At 39.1% G+C, this 27,735-nt stretch overlaps 1 protein-coding gene across 3 annotated transcripts in view; it reads right to left on the bottom strand.

Moving 5' to 3' along the window:
- Positions 1–21,829, bottom strand: part of mcama (melanoma cell adhesion molecule a) — a 55,027-nt gene extending 33,198 nt beyond the window's left edge. The window contains exon 1 of one of the 3 annotated variants that reach the window (XM_085174642.1): positions 21,555–21,829. In XM_085174642.1, coding sequence (XP_085030768.1) covers positions 21,555–21,618 — 64 coding nt within the window. In that variant the 5' untranslated portion in view covers positions 21,619–21,829. The other 2 variants (XM_085174641.1, XM_085174643.1) reach the window with 2 other exon arrangements.
- Between the last annotated feature and the right edge of the window lie 5,906 nt (positions 21,830–27,735).

Here is a 27,735-nt window from a genome sequence, read left to right as displayed (position 1 = left end):
TTTGTAACTTTGTAATACATTGTATTATTGAATTTAGTTCACATTGTTACTGCTCTTATTGTCTTGGAGCAACTGCGGCCACATAATTTCCTTAGAGATTAATAAAGTATTCTGATTCTGAAGATCCTCAACACCACTGGTTGAAACGTAGCTCAAACCATGACAGAGCCTCTACCGTGTTTTACAGAAGGTTGTTTGCCCTCATGTTTACACCTCTCTCCTGTCCTCCTCACTATATATTGAAGATGATTTCAACCAAAAATTTCAACTGATTATATTTTATTTTATCTGAATATACATATCACATGTTAAGTAAATACAAAAATCTAGCTTTGTCAAGTAGTTTCTTATCCACATTTCTCTCTTTTTTTTCCCCTTTAAATTGTAACTAACAGACTTTTAAAATAATCAGATTTCTAACAGTAACTGCCATTTTGCTTTTACACCATGGACAATAATACAAAGAACAACATCAAAGACAGAGCTGAGGTTGTCTGATTGTCAGCGAGATTATGCAAAAACAACCAAACCTCATGGAACCAGCAAATGTTGGTTCTCTTGCTTTACAAATTTTCAAACAGGACATTAGCTGTGGCTCAGGACTCCCCAAGCACACATCTAGGCCATATATGTTTCACAGAGATCAGTCACGCCTGCTTTTCACATTTGAAGCAACATTTGAGCAAACATACATTCAGTTCAGAAGAAGAGAAAAGGGGAAGATGAGAATACAATGATAAGAGGGTCTGAGTATATTTGTCTGGTTGTACCAGAATGTTATCAACCACATCTTCCAACTGCTCTTTGTGATCACACACTCACACAAAGTGAAGAACTGTGGCAGGGATCACACCAGATTCGGAGGAAACCCAAAAGAGGGAGGAGAAAAAAAAAAACTTGGATGTCAATTTTTTTGTTATCCAGGTTTACTGACTGATATCTAGGCCTGTGTGAGACCTTAAGCATACAATTACATCTAAATCTGAAATCTGACTAACTTAAGAAATCCATTTAATTGCACTTCGTAACAAAATGAAACATGTCATCTGTTAATTAATCCAAGTAAATCCAAAAAGACTTTGGAACTGGTTGCCAAAACTTTTTTGTTTGTTTTTTTAACAATGGAAACTGAAAATCTGTTAGCAGTAACAACCATTATGCTGTTATGCTATTATGTCACAGTCAATAATATAAAAGAATAAGAGATGACTTGCAGAAACAGTGCTTGCTCAAGTAAATCTGGTTATTACTCTTCCAAGGAGAGAGCTGCGGTTGTCTGCTTGTCAGCAAGATTACACAAAACTCCCAAGCTGAATTTCATGAAAATTTGTGAACAGAAAAGTGATAAAGAGAGAACATTTAGGTGCAGCTACATTGGCTGTGGCTCAGCCAAGCACCCATTTAGGCCATCTATGTTTTGCTGAGATCAAGCATGCTTGTTTTTTATATCTGAAGCCAGGTTTGAACAAACACACATTCAGTTCTGCAGTGAAAAGATAAAGATGAGAAAGAAGTTATAAGAGGATCTGAATACATGCATCTACACTCCTGCACTGGAATTTTATCAACCACATCAACCAGCTCCAACTCTTCAGCAGCTAGACTGAAGTAGCGATCACATAAGCTCCAAAAGAAGCCCAAAATAAATATAATTTGTTTATTTTTTGAATGTTAGTGTTTTGTCTAGTTAATCAGTAGATCATTTGTTTGTTGCGCTTTGCAGGTCTTCTGTGGCTGGGTGAACTTGCATTACTTGGTGGTTAGGGGGTAGCTGAGATACCGGTAAACACTCAGAGACGGGGGAGGGAAACTTGTGGTGGAGGGCAGAGCAAGAAGCAAACAAAGAACATGTGGGTTTTACTGCTACTAGATAACTGCAAGCATTCAGAAATGCTGCACAAGCAATTACAATGCTTTTTCTATAGCTGAAAATATGTTTATGCTTCACAACTTCTAAGTAATTGCTGGCGATGAATCACAAATCCCAAGACAGCAACATCTCACATAAATTAACCGGTTTTAGAATGTCTTACAATCCCCAGGGTATCCTAAGACACTTTATTTCAGTGATTGAAAACATCTTCACCTTCACCTTCCAGCAGCCTCATTGACAAATTTCCGAGACCTAAAAGTCGTCTATTTTCACAACAAACCTGCCCTGTATTTCACATCAAAACACAGACCTTGCCTCCGGGAAGTAATAAACACTTTCTCCTTTTTCTCTAACAGGAGTCAGATGCGTGCAGTCGGTCAGACACAATGTCAAACACAATGATATATCTGTGTTCAAAACTCATAACCAGCCGCATTGTTTGATATGAAAGTAGTGAGCAGCTCAGCGCCTACTTTATCTTGATCTCCAGACTGGGAGACTCCAGTTCTCAGAGCTCAGCAGACAATATCCACCACTTGTTTTATTCAGTGGGCCGCAGCATGCCAAAACCTTGAGCCAGGGCCATGGTTATGACTGGATTCCCAGTCGTCGGGTGGCAATGTGTCCTGCTGGGCTGGGGAGGATGGGGGCGGCGGGGTTCACGTTGACACAAGCAGCTGTGAATAATAGGAAAGTCGCCCACATTCCCATGCTGCAGGGGACGGGGAAGTTGGGGGGGGGGGCAGCAACACCTGTGGGCAGCCCATTTGTCAAGTGATTTGTGGGGCAGAGTGAGAACAGAGGACGGAGGGCAAATAGGGGTGTGTGTGTGTGTGTGTGTGTGTGTGTGTGTGTGTGTGTGTGTGTGTGTGTGTGTGTGTGTGTGTGTGAATGGAGGATGGGTGGGTTAACTTTGTAGAGTATTATCACAGGACCACACACAATGCCATGCCTGTTGATTTCCGCTCTTACACACACCTGTGCAACTTTAAAAAGGCTTCACTTCCTCAAACTACACTTGGAGTGGAAAACAGCAGAATCCAGCTGAACTGGCCGGAAAGCAATTAAACTGCATGCCTGCAAGCTTATTGATTTATTTTATCAACTAGGGCATGTTTTTCTCACACCTGCAGACTACAAAACGCTGATGTCATAGCACCAGAAATTTTCCACACCTGAGCCACATGCGTGTCTTCGTGCTCTGTTTCCATTCTGGGCTCAGACTAAAAGGATAATAAAATAGCTGCACTGATCCTGAAGATCCTGAACCATGGCAGTGGCATCAATAAAATGCTCTGATCTTATTGCACTTTGTCCTACTCCTGTCCAATATTGAGCTGTTTCTACATTTTTACTCAGGTACCACCTAAGCTTAAAAGTCCCCAAAGAAAGATGACTCTGGCGCAGTTTATCCATTCAGAGACAAACAGAAAGCTAGTCAGAGCACTATCTACCCTATTCTTACAGCTGGACTTAACACAATGTAAATATAATGTAAAGCATTCAGCCTGGCTCTAATGTTCCCAGAGATTTACTCTCAAACTAATTCCAACCATTTAGCAAACAGAAAGAAAATTATGACAGTCAACGTGTTGTATTTTATTATCGGTGTATTATTTCTTGTCTATGGTATATATTTTGGTTTACTTTAACCGCTCTCATCATAAGTGCTTTCGAAAGCAGCAGCAGTTTGCAACTTTCAGTGGAAAAAGGATCTGATAAATGCGACCAACACAGTGGAGAACTCAAAAATAACAAGATGTGACCACCAGGTATTTATATGGTTTCATTGTTAGAGTGCTTTTAATTAATAAACTAAAAAACTGAACATCCATTATTTAATAAGTGTGGAAAGAACAGTGGCTCACAATAGCAGAAGAATCCACTCTCACAAGTGCCTGTAAGACAAAAGTTAGATAACCCAATTTTATGCTGAAACATGTATAAATTAAGTTCCACAGATGAGCACACCGGGAAAATCCTCTGCTCAGAACACTGCTCTTTGATTAGGCGGTTGATCTTTTAACAGCGTCCAATATCAGGGCTGAGGGCGTGGGGGAGGATTTGATATTTAAGCATCTCTTTATCCTCTTCCTTTTGAAATGTCAAGTTCAAAGATCCAGACCAGCAGCCTTGATCTGTGAGCTAAGACGACCCAGAGAACTACCCAGCAACTCCTAACCATCATCACACAACGGCTTCACGGCGAGTAGCAAAACAGTACACATGGAGTGTTATTAACTCTGATTATATTAAAACCAGTAAATAGGCTTTTGATGTTTGCGCCTCGTGCTCAGTCAGACCGTCTAAATCAAACCAAAGCTGTGTTTTCTTTGCAAGGAAATGCTCACTGGATGTCTGAGCCTACTCTAATCAAATAGAACTGATTCAATTAGGAAACTTTCCCAGGCAGACTCTCATAATCCCACAGTGTATCTTCAGTTAGTGGAATTTTTAAAGACAAACAAAAAGAAGATTTTGATGTCTGTAATGAAAAGAAGTGATACGCTGACCTTTAGTTTTAAGCAGGGTGCCAGTGTTAGTTAATAAATTACTGCCAGTTCATCCAAAGCCAAACCAAGCATGATGCACTACTGAACCTGATTTCATGGCTAATGAGAGAAAAAACACAGAAAGGCAGCCCCCCTATGACTAGATAAAATCTGGACCTGCCTTGCATTTCATTTTTTTGCATCTTGCAACCGATGGCAAACAGCTGCAGTTAACTTCTGAGCGACCACTTTTAATCGCAAGTCGACTGTCTCATGAGGGCACCCTGCCTCCAAAACAATCACGTTCCGACTTGGGCTGACCGCAATCTCTCCCAGACAGACTGGCGAAGGTTTGCAAATAGCCGCTGTCCAATTTATAGACACAGACAGATTGTAAACATGTTGCAATCAATCTGAGTTAGTCTGCATCAATGAACGGAACTCAAACATGACATTTCTCAGATCAGCTGGATGCCAATTGGTTGAACCATGATTTCTGTCACATTGCTTTGTCATTCATTTCCGCAAGTTGTTGGCATGAACTTAAATCTGAACTCAAGAAGAAGCCGATGTTATTTGCACCAGTGTTCACAGTTAATCACTGCATTAAAACAAACTCTTTGTCATGGTTGGCTGTGTGGCAGGCAGGAATTGGACCCAAAATGCAGGACTCACGGAGGCAAAACGTGAACTTGAAAGCAGCTTTAATGCTGACCAAAGGAAAACCAAACAGAAAACCTAAAGTGGAAAGCTAGAACTAAAATACACAAGAAAACATCAGGAGAGACACAGCACGAGAGAGAACTGACGTTAACGACGCGACACAGAACAATGGAGGACACACACTATAAATACCCGGGCAGGAACATGAGGGAACGAGGAACAGGTGGGAACACAGCCGGGAGAAATTAGACTAAATGAGACAGAGGAAGCGAAACTAGAAACACTGACATAAGATAGGAACCTTCAAAATAAAACAGAAAATCCACAGATGAACACAGATAACTCTGACCAAGAACAGGAGGAACACAGTACAGGGGTCAGAGTGACATCAGGGGCAAAGGAATACACAAGCTAAGAAATATAGAACAGAAACCAAAACACCAGTAGTCATAAGCCAAGAACCAAAAGGAAAACAGACCAATAAACAATAATATAGAATCAAAACACTGGGCCACAGGCCCAGGACCGTGACACTGTTTGCATGTAAACTTAACACCATTCAGCCACAAACTGACTCCATCTTATTGTTGTTTCATTGGTCTTGCGGCACCAAAGTTGCCTTTGTTTGTGCCAGTATAACATTTTTCACTTACATCACCCTCATAGTTTTTTCAAGTTTAACATTTACATGTGTCTGAACATTTATAAGCAATGCAAGGTGCTTTAAAACATGCAAAAACTATAGAATTTGTCTTCCATTTCCAGAGTTTTTGCAGAGAGTTACTGAGTGCATACAAAACCTTTCTTGAACTTGACAGATCATATTTTATTTATCATACATTTCCATCAGTGTAATAGTGACTGCTTTGTTATCAAGACCCATCTTTGAAGCTCAGCTCTCGCCATGTAAAGCATTTAAAAAATGATTCAGCTCAGTTAAGACACGTACAGGTGAGATTAGAAAGACAAGGTGATCAAACGATTAGAGCAAATGCTTCTGGCAGACTGAGTCCATAATTTGTTCATATATGAAAAAGATAAGGGGATTAACGTTAGAACACCAAGGTAATATAGCACTGAAAAGGCTGAATCGGAGATGAATAAAGTTGCAAAATTAAAGATTCAGTTCATTCAGTGAAGTTTAAAAAGTTTGAAAGTAGGTTAAAGTCAATTCAGTTTCAAAGTATTCAACACCTCAGAGTTTTTTAAGGTTAAGGTACATCTATCGCTATGAACATGTCAGCACTGTGTAAAGCATGACTGCTTCTTATTAAAGGGGCGAACCACTGATTTTACACAAGAGAATCTGTGCACTAGCCATGGAGAGAATTACCAAACCTGCAGAAATGGTTATACACCATCTCTGGCTCAGAAGTAGCTGAAAAGACCCAGATAATGTCATCTCAGCTTGAGCTTGGAGGACTCAGTTTTTTAAGAAACTCTACAATTTAAACTCAGGCTGAGGCATTGGAAGAACCAGTCAGAAAGAATTCATGGGACGTGTGGGAAATATTTCCAGAGTTTGATCCATGCAAAGAAACTAATGCTCTCTGCTGCTTCGAAGTTAACATTCACAGTTTTGTTACCAGCCTATCACAAGTGCTCTAACTTTATAGCAGGATTGTCCTGAGCGCAAATTTCTGGGCATTTTCTGGTGTTAGTCAAACAGAAAATATTCAAAGTGTAAATAGTGGCTTTAAAAATAACTCATTTCGCACAGAAAGACCTTTAAAAGCAACAGAATGTCTTGTATTTTTTTCGTGCACAGTGCACAGCCTCCCTGAGGGCCGAGAGTAGTGCCTCACTCTACAAAACAAAATTCTTGTGGGAGATAAAGACTCTCCACCACTAAACAAAACTGTCAATACATTTCTCACTAGGTACTTTTTAAAAACGAATCTCGAACAATTATAAAGACACACAATCTTGTGATAAATGTGTTAAGTTGGTAAAAATTATAACTAATGAACTAATGAACACTACTGCTGTTATTAGAAAGTATTGTATTGTATTGGTCTACTATCCCGCATTAAAATAACCCCAACTCTGAAACTGAAAACAAAATAAGGTCTAAACTGATCCTCATCACATGAATAACTGAATATATGACTACAGCCTTATTTTTCATTAGTTAAAAAAATACTGTTTTTTTTTTTCTTATTGTCACCAAAAGAAGTCAACAGATGAAACCGAACAATTTTACAGCTTATTCCAATCTTCCAAAGAGTTCAACTGCTGTCTGAAGCCATTAAAAGAAGTGCATCAGTAAAGCAAATGATTACGATTCACTGCACTGAAGCAAAACACACATTAGATCACTAAACATTTATTAATCCTGAAGAAAGCAAATTCAGAAATTCTCAAAGCAAGAATTAGTGTTGGAAAACTGCTGACTATAGCCTCTGTGTCAAAATGACCTTACAACACACATCATTAGATCTTGCACAGACTGCTAGCAGAAGGGGAAGTGGAGATGATGGATGATAATCAGATAACATCTTTGTCACTGGGTAATAGGCCCTGCATGGTGGTGACCAAGTTGTAAAGAACCACCAATCTTGCAGATAATCTCAATAAAGGATGAGGCAATAAACTGGCTGTCTGATTTCTGGTTAAAATACCATTAAATCAAACATCATGTACATTTGTCTTGGAACTCTCTAAAGCATTGCTTACTCCTCCATAACAATTGGCTCTGTGTGCTGTACCCTTTAACAAGCAGCAGTGTTTTTTTCAGGCCTGTCGATATCAGTGTTCCTGGTCTCTGCTGGGCAGCAGATGCCAAGCTGGCTGGAGGTGGCGGAAGCCCATGGTGTTCTGACTCCTCCGGCCCTGCAGGGGGCTTTGCCTAGTCAGAGACTTCTTCAGCAGGTTTTATGCTTGTTAACCATACTTGGATACTGTCTGGCATGGTTTCCAAAAATCTAGTCGCCATTACCAAGCTTTTTTTCCCCTCCTTGTGTCTGTAACTATGCGACAGCGTATATGGAAAAGGAGCTTAAACTGAATCAAGCAGCTAATGACTGTGTAACACTTCAGGAGCCATAATTTATTAAATGGGAGCCTGCATGGGGTCTGTTATATCAATTTGACTGCATATTAGATTAGTATGACATGTTGCAACTTAAACACCTCCAACCGGGTCTTCAAGCTGGACATTTTTTGTGGGGTAATGTGGTGTATGTACTTCCAGGAAGACTGAGCAGAGGAGAAAAAGGTGGGTCTGTTACTTTACCTTACCTATCTTTCATATAAATGCAACAAAATAAAATATAAATGCACTGAATTAAACCTTAAAGTTAATAGACTGCATGTTCACTAAGTATAACTGCATAAAAACCTGTCTATTGCATCCATTTTGAGTCACATATTAAGTTCACAGTCACTTTAACAACAGGTCAAGGACAGCAATGACTTCCAGGCTTGTCTGCCTCCATCAGGGCATCTCCACCAGATGCCCAAACCACCTTGAATGACTCCTCTCAAAATGGAGAAACTGTAGTTGGACACTAAATTCTGCTCCTGCCACCCACTAATGTTAGAGGAACTACAGGGAGACTTTGGCTAAGATGAGAGTCATGTTTTTGCTTTGCCTCGAGGGAAAATGGGCAGTTTTGCTGCTGCTCCATCTCCTCTCAAAGCTGAGAAGTGCATTTAGAGAGACAAAACCACTTACCACACACAAAGATTGTTACAGTTTTCTCTGAAGTTTAGCGGTTTGTAAAAGCCTGAGAGCCAGAAGTCACCTAGGGACCTCACTTTGTCCACTGCATCTGTTTGAGTTTTTCTGTTATCTGTGGTTTCTATTGTAATCATTAATCTATCTTGCAGTGTGTTTTCGAATGTCCGCTCCTTTTCTAAATGTGTTCTGCGTTCTCTGTGTCTTATTGTCTTGGCTTTATGAGTTTATTCTTTGTCCTGCTTCCAGTTGTCTCCCATTTTATTTTGAAAGTTAGTTCCTCCTGTGACTTTGTGCTTTTACCTCCCTCCCTTGTTCCTTTTCTGACCTTGTTACTGTCATGATTGAATTCACTTGTGCCTTATTACCCATTTTTCTGGTTTGTGTATTTAATCTTTATCTTCTACCTATGTCAGATCACCATATGGTCTCCCCTTTGTTCCCATATTGCTGTCTCCCCAGTGGGCTCTGGTGAATTTGCTCTATTCTTCATATTTTTGACCTTCTTAGTACTTCAGGGTTTCCTGCCATCAAATTACAGCATGTTTTCTTTTTTTTTCAGTATTAATTAAAGTACCTTTCTGCAATACCAGTCGGTCTGCCTTCATCTTTTACTTTTTCACTGCTTTATGAAACATCAAATATGGCATCTTTACATAATGTTAAATGAATGTATCTTAAAATGAAAACTGTTCTTTCAATATCAAGATCAAAATTGTTCCCCCACCCCCCCCAAGACATTGTGCCAAAGGAAAAGGAATCTCTAAATCATTATCAGCCATCGCATAATTTACAGAAACCCCTCTGGGTGGTTACCATTTGTCTGTGTCAAACATTCACTTTAATATGTTTGGAGCAAATTAATGACTGCTATGAAGCAAGATAATCCAGTGCAGTAAGCATGATGTCTTCATTTGGTATCGATTCAAGTTCTTTATTAAATTGAGTCCTTTCCAGGGACAAAATAAATCACTAACATGATTTTTATTTGTACGAAGAGAAAAGTCTGTTTGTCATAATACATTTTGGAAAACAAGTAAAACCTTTTAAAAAATAAATACACCACAAGAAATACTAGCAAAAACTGTGTCAAATCTGCATCTTTGGTTGAACAGGACGGTGCCTGCCAACAGCTAACCACAGGTTTTATCTTTATTGTCCTGAACTAAAGCTATTTCAGAGTCTTCAGTCCAGTTTTCACATTGCAAGGGACAGTGTACACCTGGAGTCTTGACATGCCTTTACACTTAAATTGCACTTGTAGAAGAAGACCCCCTGAAGGCAGATTCCAAACGCTGAACTTGAGCTGCAAAGGTAGATCACATTACAGCTCTCATCAGACACGTATTTAAAAGCCATTCCCTGTGTCTGGCAGCGACCAAATCGCCCCTAAAGTCAACTCTGCATCATGTCTCTTTAATAAATCCTGTCTGTGATTTAGTTATCACCCTTCAGCATCTGATTCTTATCTGTGAATACAGCCAGTTGTCACAGCCCACAGCAAAACCAGGAAGATGTTCCAACAAAAGCCTAAATACTCTTGTTATATCTACACATCTCATCCGAATAAACTCATATTAATCCATCTTCATATTGTGGGAAGGCATTCTTTTCAGTTCGAATACATATTTTTAGATCCTTTCCAAATCGAATTCAGCTCATCTCACTCACTGCAAGGCATCTGTCTACAAATCCTCCCACACATTTGCCCCATGACTTCTGTCGGCTGTACACATAGTGTGCACACACAGATTGTAAAAAGATACAAGAATCTCATTTCCAGTAATACAAATGAGTCATTTCAGGAAAATCATTAAAGGAAAGATAAAGAGTCTTTTGTTTAGCCAACATTTAACATTTGCAAGTCCGTTTTTTTTTTGCCATTTAAAATGCAAAAGTTAGTCATTTTCAGAAGGCTTAAGAAATACAAACTATTAGTTTGGTGAGGCAATTGACCTTTTAAAGAAAATTTTAAATGCAAAAATAAAAAAACACCAAGTATTAATCTGAAGAACTGGTAGTGAAAGCAAATAAATATTTTGACCCTGATGTTAAAATGATGTAGAGAAACATTTTAGACAAATTCCTCTGTCCGATCAACAGTAGTTGTTGGTTTTCCTTAATTGCTTAATTTTCTGCCTCTCTTGCGCTTCCTGAGGGACACTTAAACAAAGAGATCAGCGCTCTGGGGAATCAATCACACAAATGCCACAAATGCCCCGCAACCACTTACTGAACAACCAAAAAAGACCAAAATAATTAGCCTGCACTACAAGTCAGCTAAAGGGGAGAGACCCACTCAAAGCATGAAATGTGAGTTAAATCAGACACTTTACCTCTGCACTGATGGTTGAGCCTTAGGGGCCAGAATAACATTAAAAGACATGACTGACACAGGACTCTCTAATGTTGTTCATCCCCTATGCATAGAATCATGTGCAGACATGCCTCCACTCCTTCAGACAAACTTTATTTTGCAAAGCATATAATGTTGGGGGTGTTTTATTATGTTAGTTTACACTAATGTGCAAATTTCACGCTAACAATTCAACAAGAAACCCTGAAATTTTGACAAGTTACAAAAGGCGGTCAAAACCAGCCCCTAAGAAACAGCAACACTGCCAGATGCATGCTATATCCATGGCATGGCACAGCCCATTAGATTGAAGCGAAAACCATGAAAGACTGTCTGGTTAGCCCTGGGGTCCTAATGAATATTCATCTGCACATGCACACACTGAACACAGAGATTTCTTTTCACCATCAAAGTCAGTCTGGATTCAGACTGGTTTCATTTTAATTTAGCAGATGTGAATGCAGGTTTATGTGGCAGGCAACTGACTGGCACAGCGCCAGACATAATGAGCCTCATCATTTTATCTGGAGGGAGATGAATAAGGAAAGGCAGTACAGCTAATAATGTAATGGTAAATGCATTTGGCGGGTTATTTTTTTCATCCTTCCTGATGGTTATGAAACTGTCAAAATCTATGACAAGTCTTTGTTTCCTACAGGCAGAAATAATGATATCAGATATGATATTAGAGGAAAAAACAGCCAACAGGACAACCTGCCCCGACATGGCAAGATGTCCCATTGGCTAAATGTCATGACATACAAAAAAGCAAATACATAAAAAAACGAAAGCAGAGGACGGACAAGTAAAGTTAATCAAATTGAAGACAACTTGTTTCTTAGCCGTGAAGCAACAAGGGAGAATGACTGTCTTATTGATTTGCTTCTGAAAAAAGAGGGAAGCAGGAAAACCCCCGTTGACCCCATGACCCGTCCCTACCCTTGCTTTACTAACCCATGAACACCCTGAAGCAGTCAAACTGTCACTTTATTTTTGGTATCTGACACAATAATCAGTAACCCATAAGCCTTTGTCCTCTTTGTGTCTTACAGCAGGTATTGTCAGTAACATGTATTTACTATTTTGTTTCTTTCCTCATATATAGTGCCAATATCACTTTGCAACTTAATCCTGGTTATGGGCTAAATGTTACTCTAAATATATTTCCCCACAGACACATCAACTGCATTGACAGTTTGACATAAAGTCAAAGAACAAAAGAAATCAGAGGACATGGCATTCACTAGGACAATGGCATGGTCTGAGGGGAAGCCTTGAGCAAATACTTAAGAAGCTTAACGACATCTGCATTGTTCAAAGAAGAATTATATCTCATATCCATTACAAAAAAAAAAACAGAAAAACCAATGACATAGTGCTGTGGTCACATTTCACAAACACCTGAACCCCGCAGGATGGCAAGGGGAATCTCTGCTTCCCACTTTCCAAGAGAAATAATTTATGGACCCTTTTGTAACAAATCGTAAGAAACAATGTTCGTAATTAATGGGTAAATTCTGGCCCAGAAATGTGGCACTCGATCCTTTTTTAGTGCCTGCTGCTTGAGGTACTATTATAAAATAATTAAGTACTAACCTAATGGTGCTAACAGTAGAAAAAAAAATATATATAAATATCACTTCAGTTTCTGCACAATCCAACTTCCTTTGGACATGATGGTAAGCATTAAAGTTGCTGGCTGCAGAAAGACAAAAATCTTAATATCAACATCCAAAATTAAGCATCTTAATTTCTCAACTTAACTCTAGGAAATATAAAATATACTAGCTTGCATCAGATTCTACTGCCACGAATTAATGCCAAAGTATAATTTCTTTAAAAATCCGACATAAGATTTTACTGATTAACTCAGATAAGAGTCAACTGAAAATTAAACTAAGCTCTATAACCAACATATGCAGCACAGTATGGAATAAATTCCATCCCTTTGTGTGTGCTCCTGAGAGAACTGTTGATTTCAACAACAGCAAAGCAAATAATCCCAGGCTCTGGCAAATATAAAAAAACAAAGCAAAGAAGAGGGCATGAGAGAGGTGTGCAGAGCACAGGGTGTGGGGGGGAGATGGCTCAGAAAAAGGCGGGAAGGAGGCAAAGACCATGGTGGTGTAAAATTTCTCTGTAACATGAGCCCCTGCTTGTTGCCCCACGGCAGACTGTGCCTTGTCCGATGTACTGGCGTCAGGTGTGTGCAGCTGCTCTTTAAGCTCTGTTTGTGGACCAAAAAGGGAGAGAAGAGGGAAAAGGAGAAATGAAAGACTTCTCAATGAAGGCAATACTGGAGGGGTTTTTTGTCTCTCGCCCTGGCACTCAAGGGACTGCTGCCAGGACTTGGACTGTGGCCCAAGACAGTGCCATGTGTCCCACAGATGGGCCTTCTAAATATGAAGGGACATAATGTACAGATGGCCAATTTTGCCTGGGCACAGCTCAAAGACAAATGGCCAAATCTGCTGAAGACTGAAATACTACAAATTTGTCTTATTTTAAGACAAAGAACCCAGTAGTTGTTATGGTACTCCCTGTAGTGCTTTTTCAATAATACTTAGATATTTTACTTATGAAAAAGATACATTTTAAACTTTTAGTTGTTATTTTATAATTACAACTAATTCTATTAACAGTATGCAGTATCTATGATTATCAAATCCTGAGGATTCTACATAACATTCATAATTATAGAAGACACGGGAGAAGAGTCACAAATAATTACACATTTCTTGGTGAATGGAAATTTTAAGCAAATATTTAGGCTACTGTCAACATTTCAAGCTGCATGTTGTTTCTTTATCATCATTTTCCACTGCAGAAATTCTCAGGCAGTTTAAGACTCCTTTGTGCTCATTCAAACCAAAGAAATTTTCCCCCTGTAGGATGCCTTTCAGCACCGTTTTCAAGGGATAAAAGAAGCAGCTTTTCAGGGCAAGGTGCTTCTGAATGTCTCTGAAAGACTTCTTGCTGGGACTTGACCCTGACTGATTAAACTTGTGACTAGTGTTGTTCTTAATACCATATTTGCAGGACCCCAGAGAGCCACGAGCAGAAATGTGAACATGTCAAGGTATGGCAAGTTTGTTACTCTGATGCTGTCTCACATTGCCACGGTACACAAATGTTAAAGAAATGGTCTCTGCTATAGTTTTTGCTACATTTACAAGTCAGATGCCTACTAACGGACAAATTTACGAGCAGTAGAAAATGTCGGTATTTTTTTCAGTTCCCCACTGCTGAACAGAAAAGAAGAGAGAGAATGGCGCTTTTAAAAAAAGTCCCCAAAGAGCTATTAAAAATTTCTAAGTTGGCAACAGTGAGGTGAAATGAACATGATAACCAATGCTGTGAGTGATAGGGATGTCACGCACACAAGCTGAGATGGTAAATACTCCTGGATGAATATCCAAATATGCCGGCAGCATCCCACAAGAAGGAAGACTACTCCTCCCAAATATCACCACCAACAAAGCACAGTTTGCCAAAGTTAACAAAACAACTAGCAAAGCATAAACCACATCATTGCCCTGTGTTATTATTTTTACTCTTGCAATGCAGTCCAAGCCGCTGCAAAATTATAATGCTACTTTGTGAGTTCTGTGGGTGCTACGCTGCAGTGGACATGAAGGATATAAGGAAATGATTTACAGTGCAAGGGCACTGTAACTCTTAAGGTGTAACTCTTATGCTCTGACTGTGCTGACATCATCCGCACAGCCAATCCAGCAGGGTAAAATATACCTCTACTTTACTTCACGCTGCTCTTACAGTACTGGGTAGAAATAATCAATCCTGTGCGAGCAATGCAGCCAAATCCAATATTTGTGAGTCGAAGAAGTGTGATGAAAAAAGCCCCTGAGCACTCTCCCAACAAGACAAAAAAAACCTGAACCTGCAAGATTCCTGAAAAAAACTGAATTCTGCAATGCCTTTTAAGGGAACAAGTATTAAAAAATGAACTTAATGTGTTTCTGGGGAGATTTTTCATGTTTCTGACACAGTGTGATAACAGTTTAACGCTCTGAAGCAACCGTATGACAAATTCTTTACCTCCTGAATGGACACATATCTTCTTAAGTCTCATGAGTAATTTCCTGCATCCTTCACCCTGACTGAGTCTGCTTAGACAACCGTTTCTAGCTCTTAAAAGAGGTCCTATCTTTTCTGAGGTGATTGTTCACTTTATGGATTTCTCAGTGTGGTGAATGATGTGCTTTGAATAACATACCAGGCGAGAATGTTTTGGGGCAGCTCTGAAGCACCAGAAAGGTAGTCGATACAGGAGAGTCCCTCCCAGAAGGACAGGGATCAAACTACAGAGGCAGCTGTTGGAAATAAAATCCCACTCAAACATCAACCATCCACTACACATGCAAGACAAGGCCCTTGAAAAACCTTTCAATTTAGGCTTAAGGGTGATGTCAGCTCTGTTCCTGCCAGCTAAACAGCTAGGGCTTTGATTTCCCAAAACATGTCTTGGATCTTCAGAGCATGCACTGGCTTCAAACCACAAACTGAAACAGCAAACACCAATGAGCGCTCAAGCAAAATGCTTTTTTTTTTTGTTCCAGTCGATTTGCAGCAGAGAAGCAGCCAGGTTGAGCACCTTTTAAAACAAAAGGTAGCAAGCCTGCTGTCTTGGTGCTGGCACACATTCAAAATGAAAAAAATAGTTATGTTCTCTGGGAAACTATGCCACTTAGATCATCTTTTTCTTCGACAACAAAGGAAAATGCTTGGTTTACTGTCATATACAATATCCCCTCATAACTTCTAAAGCTATATCAAGTCAAATTAAACCACTCAGGTTTAAAGAAAGTGCCAGTCTTTCTGTCCAAACTGTCGTAAAAAATCCTAACATTTACTAACATTTCAATAGTCTAAATCAAAACATGCAAACCCCACGTCTTAAAAGTCTGGAATAACACACAAGGTATCCTGTAATCTATTTAGAAGCTTTTAAGTTTGAATGATCAGCTAAAGTAATGAAAAAAGTTAATGCAATTGCTTGTATTTATTTAATTGTCCACTGTGCTGACCTACATGTTAGCCGAATTAGCTTACATATGCCTAATGCTACAGCAAGTCACCATTATAATACTACAGGGATCAAACAGCACACTCTCTTTAATGAAAACAATGAGCCAATACATTAGATTATATGGCAGTCATGCCTAGCTATCACTCAGGCAAATGCACTAATCCCACATGGACAACTGCAGCCAACAGCTGCACACTTCCTGCCACATCCAGACAAGCCCAGCAGCAAAGCGCAGGCATTCCCAGGCACTCAGCCACGGAGACGGATGAAGAGGAGGTCAGGGAGACCAGCCATTATTTACTAGAGAAGACTGACTCACTGTTTTTTTATTTTTCTACATGCTGCAAAAAATATTTTCTTAGAAGTCGAAAAAAGACCTGCAGATTTACAGCAAATACATCGCACACAACTTTTTTAAATAGCATATTTATATCTCTATGAATTTATTTTCATTTTCAAGTATTTTTCAATATGACCTTGGAGTCAACATGAATTTGAATGTCTCAATTACAGGATTGGCTGTTTAATAATTCAACAGTCTGATATATTTAGAATATAAATAAATGTATATAAACCACAATGAAATATAAATAACATTGTAAAGGACTGCATGGTCATCACTTATTGTCTAAAAATGACATTATTATTTTCATAACTCAACAATTCGAGAAATATTTAAAGGCGACATCTTTAGAAAGCTTGATTGATTGGCTTACTGTCCACGGATATTAAAATATGATATATGATGACAACCAGGAAACGCTTACATTTCAGGGTTTGAAACTAGAGCTGGTCCAGCAGTTGTGCTAGACAAATTGCCACTGCTATCTATTCATTATATTTCACATAAATAACAAATTACAAAGTCCTTCAGATGTGTATTAATTCTATCAAAAATGCTTAAAGCCAAAAGAATTTAAGAAAGTCTGAATGTGGGTAAGCATATGAAAGGGAAATAAAAGGGAAACCTTAATGTCATTTAACACTTCAACACACATAACACCAGCAACATGGTATTGTTTTTGATTATGCATCATACTTTTAATACTTCAACAGATTTTTTTCCCCCAAGTGATGTTAAAACTGATCAAATTATGTCAATACAACCGCTATTTAAACATCAACCTACCCCTATAGTATGCGGCTATCCGATACACCCATACTATAGGGGTATTATCAGGAGTCACTCCCTAACAGGCAGCTGAATTGTTCTCGCGCGTGTTTGGATACTGAATTTTCTTTAGAGCTGGAGTGAGCTGCTCTGTAGGAAAACTTTCAAGTTTACCTCCAAGTGAAAAGTGTGTCTAAGGCCAGTAAAACTGGGATTTGGGGCTAACTTTATGACTTTAGCATTTTCTAGAAGGTGCCCTTAATCATTTTCAACAACAATGCGAGTTCACGGTACAGCTGGGCAGTATATCAATGTTTTTCTTTGCTTTCTTGTTATATTTCCAAACAGGATATAAGTTGAGACATTACCAATTGTATTGATATAGCTTGCTTTTGACACTTGGTTCGACTTCCTTATGGTCCAACAATAAATAATATCTCCAAGGTTGAAGGCATATGTTATAACTGCATGGGTGTCCACAGTAGGTGGTGATTTGTGGAAACACTGTACTTAGAAAGAAATTGCTTTTCTTATTAGGGCTGCAAAAAACACTGATTCTCAGATACTGACCACTGGATTAGGTACTCATTTGCATCAGTATTAATAGCAGCAGTCCTGTTTTTATCTCATCCAGTTGACACATAACTTCATACAGCCCCTCCCCTCACTAGCATCTGCAGTAGTTGACATTCACAACACTTAACAACACTTTAAGAGGAATTTCGAGAAGCCAATAAAGCTCCAGTTGCAACATTAATTGCTTAACAATGAGTCTTAATTACACTATCCGTGGGTCTGTTCGGATCCCAGTGAGGTAAATTTCAGCTTGCGATGGTCTGTGTGGACATCTGTGTACCTACCTGTTTTTTGTGCAGTATGGACTTGTAGAAAATTTGAATTACAATGCGATCCAAGTAACAGACTTCAAAGAGGCGTAACGGGAATGTCTACTCATCTGTTGAGTCTCCAGCTGTCCCTGTCTGCAGCAGAGTATAATCAAGGCATCAGCAATTTACCCAATAGCTACAAACCCAGACTCAGGGAGTCACAAGGTAGTGTACTCCTAGTGCCCATCCCAAGCCTGAAGGTGCATTTATGTAACAGCCACATTAGCTGACTGTTAATTATCATTAAGGTAACAGTCATGGCTAAACTTTGCAGGTGGGATGTGAACGTTATCAGCCCTGCACGTCTGTAACATTATAATAGACGATGTTAATTTACCAGGATAACAGAACTATTTGGGTCTAAAAATCATTGTGTTTCTTCCAACTGAAGCTAAGAAAAGTCTACCAGCAACCAAACAGAAATTGTGGCAGACTACCTTAACAACTGTGTTTCATCAGCAAACAAAGTATGGAGCCAATTCACCAGAAGCACAGCACTACCTCAGAAAACCTAAAAATACTGACTTTTTTTTTGTTAGCAGTCCCCAAGACAATCTTAAAATATTTGTCATAAATACACCCTGCCATTATGTTAAAACCTTTTTTGCATGATAGTGCCATCGCTGTTCTTTCTTTTTTTTTAACTGACTCTTCACTTATAACTGATTTTCTGTCATTTTTTACCTCTTGTGGTATCCAAAATCGTGAGGAGGATTGAGGAATTTCCCAGTATCTGTATTATTATGACAACAATACTCCTTAAACACAACAGACTTCTTTGACAAAAATCGCCATTTCACCCTGCAGATCATGAAAGTTGCTGGTCTACCACTGTGTGACCTTTTTTTAACAGGTTAATCCAGTTCTAAACTAACAAGTCAAATAACAACACTAACTAACTAACCAGTTGATGCAACAGTAAACCAGCACCTCCTATCTTTTAGCAGGTACGCTAAATAACTGACTTTGTCAACAAAGCACACTGTCACAGTTAGCGGTACACTACGAAACAGCTACTCATTTTAACATCACAAAGAAATATTTATTCAGGTAAGTTGCAGCAGTTTCTTACTAAAGTCTGCGGTACTCACATGTTGTTGTTACACTAAAATATATTATATAAAAGCATCTGCCAGTTTTCTGAATGCAAGAGGCATTTTACACACACAAACTCAGAGTGGATCCCTCCGAGCCTCCAAATGCACCAATGGATAAAACCTTGTTTGGTTAGAAATATTTCATAACAGCATTAACTAAAAAGGCCTGTCTGCTTTCCCTACTCTCTGTTCTGTAAATGTCATCGTAAAAGCTCAGCCACTGCTCAGATTTACTGCTCCACCGCCATTCCCGGACCACTTGCCCATTCTTTTAACAGAACGTGATGATCATATTGATGAACATTGGACTCTGAAATCAATAGTGGGTTGTATACAGTGCATCAACAAAGCTTCATGTTTGGGTTTCTTCTCATGCTCGGGATGGGTTCATTTCCATGCAGCAGAAATGCTTTTAGCCACAAATTGTATTCGAGTAAGTGCCCTTCAAGGTCCATTAGGGAGTGGGTCAGTTTTGACAGGGGCTGGTTTAGAAGCTCTTTAGAGGTCCGGGGTCTCTACCAAAGGCTAATGACCTAATCCAAAAACAGACAGCTTTACTTGGTCTCCAGAGGAGGTAGAGGGGAGATGAGGATTAAATAGAGATAACCCAATTAAGACAAGGCTGATGGAGTAAAAAAAACATTGATTTAAGGAAAAAAAGAGGGATAAGGTCAGGACAAAGTGAGTTGCAAGAGGGAGGATGGTTTGGGTGGGGAAACTGACTTAATGAGTTTTGATTAGTGTGTTTTGCAAATATGATTCTTATAAAAATTTAAAGACACCCATATCAGGTGAATAATTTATCTTTCTTCATTTTTTATGTTCATTTAAAAGGATCAGCCACTGTAATGAAAGCAGTACAGCATTTAACAGTCCAATATAAAGTTGAAAGCACACAGCTGTATCGTCGATATACAACACACTCTAGTTGATCGCGTCCTTCAAAATGAGAAGGGGCATGGTGCCATTACCCTACACTGGCTAAATAAACGGTAGAGTTGCAGTTAGCTATCCAAAAACTTCAAGTATTTTCCCAGTTAACTTACTACTTACAAAATACAAAATTCCATAAAAAAATAATCATCATAATTTTCCACAGCTCAAGGGAAAAGCTTAAAATAGCTAAAATTGTCAGACAGTACAAAACCCAACAACCCAAAAAGGTTCAGATTGTTTTGAACCTTTAAAAAAAAGTCAAAATATTGAAATGTCATGTAACTTAAAGGGGCATAAAATGAATAATTTGCAGTTATTACAAAAGCATTCAGTATTGTACTTTTTTGCAGATTGATTATTCAACAAGCCTCAAACCTTAAACGAATGTTTGCTTACCTGTGAATAGGTTTGATGAGCCCCAAGTCCTTAAGGCATACTGCTTTTCTCTGTCTTATTTTGTACTCAGACAGACCAGACAAACAATACACGAGAACACAATACCCTTCATTACCGGGAAACTATAGGTATTTTTCTCAATTTTAGCCAATCTGGTCAAGAGAATCAAAGAAAATTGTTCATAGGAGCCCCAACTAAAAAGATCTATAAACAGCTTCTAACCTCCACAGCTCCCTGAGGCAATGAGTCACGCCTTTGCAAAAATATTCACAAAAGGTAAACTCAGACTGGCTCTTAAAATGACACAAGCTGAGGATATACAGACAAAGAGGCAAACAAACACACACATTGCACTGCTCTATGCTTATCTATCCCATCCTTTAACTAAAGAAAAACAAAATGCCCCTGCCTTGAAAACTCAACCCTCTTCTAAATTGGGTGCTGTGGTCTACATAAAGTGTTGTGGTTCTTTAGATGTTCACAGCAGTCGCATTAAACCTTTACCAACTTTCTTCGCAGACCGAGAAGAGTTTTATAACACACGAGCTCCTCAGACGCTCGACGCATGCCCGCGTGCACGCGCTCAGCTCTACGCGCTACAGCTACGCATTTGGTGCTTAATTAGTATCAATTACGCAGTAATTAAACACACCTTTAAAGGCGACATTTCACGAAGACGACAAGCAACTTAAAAAAAACAAAACATGTAAAACGTGTAGAAGTCAACACCAGGAGGTTCATATTTTACTATATTAAAATGAGGATGAAATTTCAACACAAAAGCCAAAAGCTTGTTAACGGAATAAGATAATGAACTCCTCAGAAGCACGCGACACAAAAACACGTCAACGTCTCGAGCTAACAAAACAAACGCTCCGAAAATTGTCGCCGCATCCAATTCTCATTCAAACTCTGCACTCCTCCACGAAACTTTATTCTTTGATAAAAACGCGCAAAAAAAGCAAAAACAAAAATAAATCGTGCTCTTTTACTTCTCGATTTTTTTTAACTCACCGGTCACGTGCAACAGGCAGACCTGAAGAAACAGCAGCAGAAACGCTCTACGGAGGAAAGCCATGTCTTTTGCTGCTTGTCCGTATCCACTCCAAAACAAACTGAAGCCAAGTGGTGCGTCGACGAGAAGTTAGCAGCCCGCTGGAGACTGAGGAGAGAAGAGGAGGGGGGGAGGGGGGAGGAGAAGAGAGGGGAGGGAGTTCAATTAAAGTCTCAGTGCGGCTGGGATCTCGTATTGTGGGGCCTTAACGTGTGTGGCAGAGGCACAGAGCTTATCGGTGTTTTCTTCTGCTGCAAATTCACGCTGCATAGATTCCTTCTTGGTGGAAAGTCCTCAAGGTCACTGTTTAATATGCCCACCTTATCACGCCTCCGCACCTTTGAGGCCAAATCGCATGGCCTGTTGGCTGTATTCAGTTTAACTTTCCGCTAATGCTAGATCAAGGTTAAAAGTTTATTTATACAGGAGTCTGAAATTTAATTTAGGAGCTACCGGGCTGTAGATTTTTGTAAAATATGCTAATAAGCTGTCCAGATGAGAGTGATGCCACATATCTAGAGCCAGCAGGCAGTTAGCCTCGTTTAGCATAAATTCTGAATGACAGCTTAACAAAATATGCCTACCAGCATTTATGAAGCTTACCAATTAAGATTATATATCTTGTTTAATAACCTACATACAGGAAATACGTGTAAAGGGGGAATAAAATGCTCTCATATGAACTAGATTACACTATATCTTAGCCTCTGACTTATCACATTATGTGCAGATTGTAAAATTAAAATAAGCTGACGTGTATTAATTAAAAAGCTTCATAGATGGAGGTTTGTTTGGTTTTTTCTGTTGTGTTTTCTGATGGTTAAGACTGCTGAAATGAGTGTGCCAAACTTAAGACTACTGAGAGGCCAGCAAAGCCTGTTTTTAAGCCAGACAGTGATTTTAAAAATTATTCAGGGTTAGAGGAAAACCTCAACCCATGACTTGTGCATCTGAAGAACCAGATGGTTCTGTTAAGATGTGGAGGACATTTGGCTGGTATGGTTTGGCTCCCTTTGCCTTTTCAAGGAAGAAGTGCCACTCCAAATAAAAACAAAGCTGTTTTACTCTGCAAGGGGAAATCTTTTTATTGTAATTAGAGATACTGATGACAGTGCCCACAGTCATAGGGCATGAAGGATGAGGATTTTCACAGTCACCAGAGTTCAAATTATCAACACACTTATGGGAGATTACAGTTTAGACAGCACTATCCACCTACACGGTTGGCAGCAGACCTTATGAACTGGATGTGCAATCAACTTTGACAAGGACATTTGCCTCTTGTCACCTTGCTTTTCAAAATATAAACAACAACACAAGAAGTGCATATTTACAATAATATATGCATAGGACACTCACAGAGAAATGCCTTCACAGTTAAAAAAAATGTCAAAATATTTGTCTTAGATTGAAGATACAACACAGAATGCAAAGAAGACAAACAGGAGAGAAAATTTCTTTAAGTGCAGAAGTTTTGTGTAATTATATTATGCCTTTCTTTAATTTAAATATTCAGAAGATTCATCAGAATATTGTTCTATATTCCTCAACAATCTCATCTGAACTTACTTCACCCACTTACTCTTTCCCTTCTTTCAAGCTCCCCAACTCCTCAGATATTTCAGACCTGATTCGTAACTCCAAGCCATCTACTTGTAACCTGGACCCTCATCGAGTCCTCTTTAGAAGTTGCCTCCTCTCTCTGGTCCCTCTCATCTCTGTCAAAACTGCTGCAATAAACCGGATTCTGAAAAAAACTGGTGCTGATCCTACCAACTTCCTTTCTAATTAACTTTTCATTTCCAAAATTCTTTTTGCAATTCAACTTCATTCACTCTTATCTCATAACATGTTGTGTGAACGATTTCAGTCTGGTTTTTGCTTTGTTCATAATTCAGAGACTGCACTTACAAAAATTACCAATTACATGGCAGCTGATTTCAGTTTACTTACTATTCTCATCCTTCTTGACTTCAGTGCGGCCTTTGACACTATCAGTCATATCACCCTTCCCAAAAGATTATCTTCCATTGGTATCACTCACACTCTACGTGACTGGTTTAAATCCTACCTATTTGGGTCATAAATATTGATTAACCACCACCTTTGGAAATTCAGGGCTTTGTCCTGGGCCCCTTCCTTTTTATCGTTTATCTTCTTCCCCTTGGCAATATCTTCCATAAATTCAACATCATTTTCCGCTCCTGTGCAGATGACACCCAGCTCTACCTCAGGACCAGACTTACATCCACTTTGCCTCCACACTCTCTCATCAACAACATATCTGAAGTAAAATCTCGGTCAGCTTCAAATTTTTTCAAATTAAACACTGACAAAACTGAGGTTCTCCACATTGGTTTCAGCAGTATCCAAAATTGACCGTTTTTCCTTAGTCATTAAGAATTCCTCTGTGTTCCTCTCCTCACAGGTTAAGAGTCTGAGTGCCATTGTTGATAGTAATTATATTACCTGGTCGGCATATTTGTATCTATGTAACATCAGCCACCTTCAACCCTCCCTCCCTCCCCATACCACTTCTATCATTGTTACTTTTCGCCTGGATTACTACAGTTTCCTCTTCTTTGGTCTTACTCACAAATCCCTTCATAAGATTCAGCTGGTCCAGAATTCAGCTGCCCGTATTATCACTACCACTCTACACACCGCATCACTCCTGTTCCGGCTTCACTGGCTCCCACTGAAATTCCACATCAACTTCAAAATTCTCCTACTGGTATTCAAGGCCATCACCCCTCCATATCTGTCTGACCTTCTCCATGTTGTCACTTCCTCTTGTACTCTAAGATCTTCTTCCTTCCTACACCTGACTGTTCCCTCTGCTTGTCTCACAATCAAGGGGTTCAGAGCTTTTAGTTGCCAAGCTCCCCGGCTCTGGAACTTTTTATTTTCCAATATCAGATATATTGATTAACCACCACCTTTGGAATTTCAACTTTAAAGCCCATCTGTTTAAAATGGCTTTTTACCTGTGGTCACATTTCCACTTATAGTTTTTATTTGTTTTTCTGCACAAAGCCATCCAGTCTTTAGTCATGCTGCCCACCACAAATTTAGAAGAAGCACTGTAAACTACTAAACTGCAATAACTTAGCCTTTAAATTTCAAACTTTTTCACTGCCAAACTGCATGAATTAATGTAATTTATAGTCAAAGTGTATCGGAAGAATTCATCTGAGGATGACAATGACTTCACTGGGCTGGCCTGGACTCCCGAGGCCCATCCATAACCCTGGCATTGTCCACTTCCATCATTAGAACATCCAATGGGGAAATGTATTCTGAAGGAACAATCTTCCAGATTTTTCCAGCACACCACTATTTGTTTTGGCAAATAGTACCTCAGCACCTTGCAAAGACACTTTATTTTCTCTAACTTTTCCTCACTATACACCATTTATAACACGGTTGAAAGATACAAATTGTCACTCTTAGATACAGTAAAAAGGATATGGAGCAAACTATGTTTAGGAAGGTACGAAGCCAACATAGACATAAGCTCTTCTGGGCTCTCACATGTTTTGAATGGCCTCGGTTCATTAATGAACTATGTTATTTTTTCCTCTGTTTGAAATCTTTGACCTAAACTAAATTTGCCTACACTGGGAGGGACCTCTTCCACAGTACATGGAAACATCTGATTTACATTCGACCAGTAAAGCAAATTTGAAGGTTCAAACCACCTTGTGGTGCAGTTTGAATTCAATGATGTGTTGTTTTCACCTCAGATAGATAAAAGTGTTAACACTAGACTGTGATTTCAGAGACAGACACTTAGTGTTTGCTTGCTTGTTACTGATGTCCGAGGCAGCAGCTAGTTGAAAAACCCTATCTTCTTTAATCTCTGAGTTACTCATGCAGCAGCTGCTAATGTAAAACTGCAATTCTGGAACCAGCTTTTACGACTTTACTACTAAAAAACAGTCCCTTTAAATCAAAAGCTTCTCACGGTTATAGCAGTTATCCACTGCTGAGTAGAATATATGCTCATAATTACTCAAAGACACAGTGAATTTACTGATTATTGCATCTATGCATGGTTGTCAGACACCTGTCTAGGTATGTAGTCTTTTCACCTGTTTGTCTTTTGTCTTCAGACTGAGGGACATGTGGGTCTACCTTACTCAAGTCTTAGAACTTTGGAGTTTTGTCCAAAAATCACATAACCCACAAAAGGGGTTTATACTAAGACACCTGGTAAAAAAAAAAAAGACTTGTCTATCTTTATGTCAAGCAGTTTTGCTCATATGTCTTCCTCACCTTGAATTATTGAATGAATCCTGTATTAAAATTTTTTTTTAACAAATTTATCATCACTGTAAGTTTCACCAACATATATTTAGTTTTGCGAGTTTCAGTGTGCAAACTGAGCAAAGTTTAGACACACTGGACTGCTTCCAATACAGCAGCTCCCAGTGTTTTTAATCACTGCATGTGGGGTCACCTTGGCTAACAGCTGCAGCAGAAAAGTTTCCTGGAGTTGGTCACCCAGTTGTTCGATCCCCATCATAAGTGAAATTACAGCTATGGGCACGATCCAGGCATTAGGCCTGGAAACAAAAGCCACTTTGCACAAAACACTTAAAAAACCCTATAGGTAAAACAGAAAGAGCTTCCAAGCATGGCAGTGATCGGTGCACAGATTTTCTCCTTTGTTAGAAGCTCACTATCTCTTGCCTCTTTCTACCTCAGTCTGACCTAATTAACTATGTTACTGATAAATACGACCTTCCTTTAAGGTATAAAACCTTGCAGCAGCATTGTAGCCGAAAACTTTGAATGAATTCTTTAATAATTTGCCATACTTACACACAAGATTCCTAACACTAAACAATGTTTTGCTTTATTTACATGGATTTGGCTGCTGTATGGAGTGCTGTGGGAAGGTGTTTGTCTCTTTAAAACCCACCAGTCACACCATGTATTTCTCTTATTCCCCTTCTCTGTATGTTTAGACAGCAAACTGACTCAACCTACACCTACTTTGCTCACATTTGAGACTTTTATCGTGAAACTGTTACACTATGACTTGTCTGTAGTGATGTTATAGCAATAATTACAAAAAAATGAATGTTTCGTTGCTTTATATTGACCAATCCAGTCATAAATCATCTGACCATTCAAAACAAATGCAAACAGATGTTCTGCTTCATTTAAGCATGAATTTTACATGTTACACACTTAATTCTATGACTGCATTTTTTAAATAAACTGGATTAGCTAGAATTAGAAACTTGGAGTATTAGGAATGTAAAAAATAGTGACGTTATTATGTTTGTCCTAATTTGTCTGTCATATGTTATAGTGGTGGCTGTTACCAATGGTCAGACTGACAGATGAAGTTAGGCCGGAGTCTCTGTGGAGTCTATGTTTGCAGATGACACTGTGATTTGTAGTAAACAGGTGGAGGGGAGCCTGGAGCCTGGAGAATGAAAGTTAGTAGAAGCAAAACAGGAAATGGACAGATAAAGTTGCAATGGGTAGCGGTAGTGAAGGTGGATGAGGTTAAATACCTGGGGTCAGCCATCCAAATAACAGACAGGGCACTAGAGAAGAAGAGAGTGCAGAAGGACAGCTCAGGTTAAAGTTAGAGAGACAAGACTGGGAAGGTTTGGACAGGTGCAGAGGAAAGTTATCACTCAGTTCATCACTCTAAGATTTCCTGCTGGTTTTTGGTGCCATCCACTTTAATATTCTGAATCATGAATTTAACAGCTGTTTAAAAATGTACATGGTTTAAAAAAAAATTATTCAAGAACAAGAAAATGATTTTTTAGTAGATTTACACCAGTCAGTGCTCACAAAATTATCATATTTTTGGAAGCCACACAAAGGGCAGCCAATCAGAAGAAAGTATTTTGGATACTTTTGGATAGTGCAAGAACAGGGGGGCTGCATTAAAGGTCAGTATATTTGAACTCAAAGAATAAACAGTCTAGTCTGACAAACACCTATTTCTTGATTTTGCACTGGGGATACACTTAAATGAGTCATTACTCAGTCAGCGTTGTCAACTCAAAATAAACCTAATGTTTCATGCTGAAAAGGGGATAGCAGCAGCTGCACGCAGTGTAAAAGCGTATATTGCGCCTCACATCAGAAAATATTTGGTTTGAATAGAAG

Source organism: Neolamprologus multifasciatus, chromosome 10 (assembly GCF_963576455.1).
Source record: "Neolamprologus multifasciatus chromosome 10, fNeoMul1.2, whole genome shotgun sequence".
Taxonomy (NCBI): Eukaryota; Metazoa; Chordata; class Actinopteri; order Cichliformes; family Cichlidae; genus Neolamprologus; species Neolamprologus multifasciatus.
The sequence above is the reverse complement of the archived record's forward strand: the minus strand, read 5'-3'. Positions and strand labels throughout refer to the sequence as shown.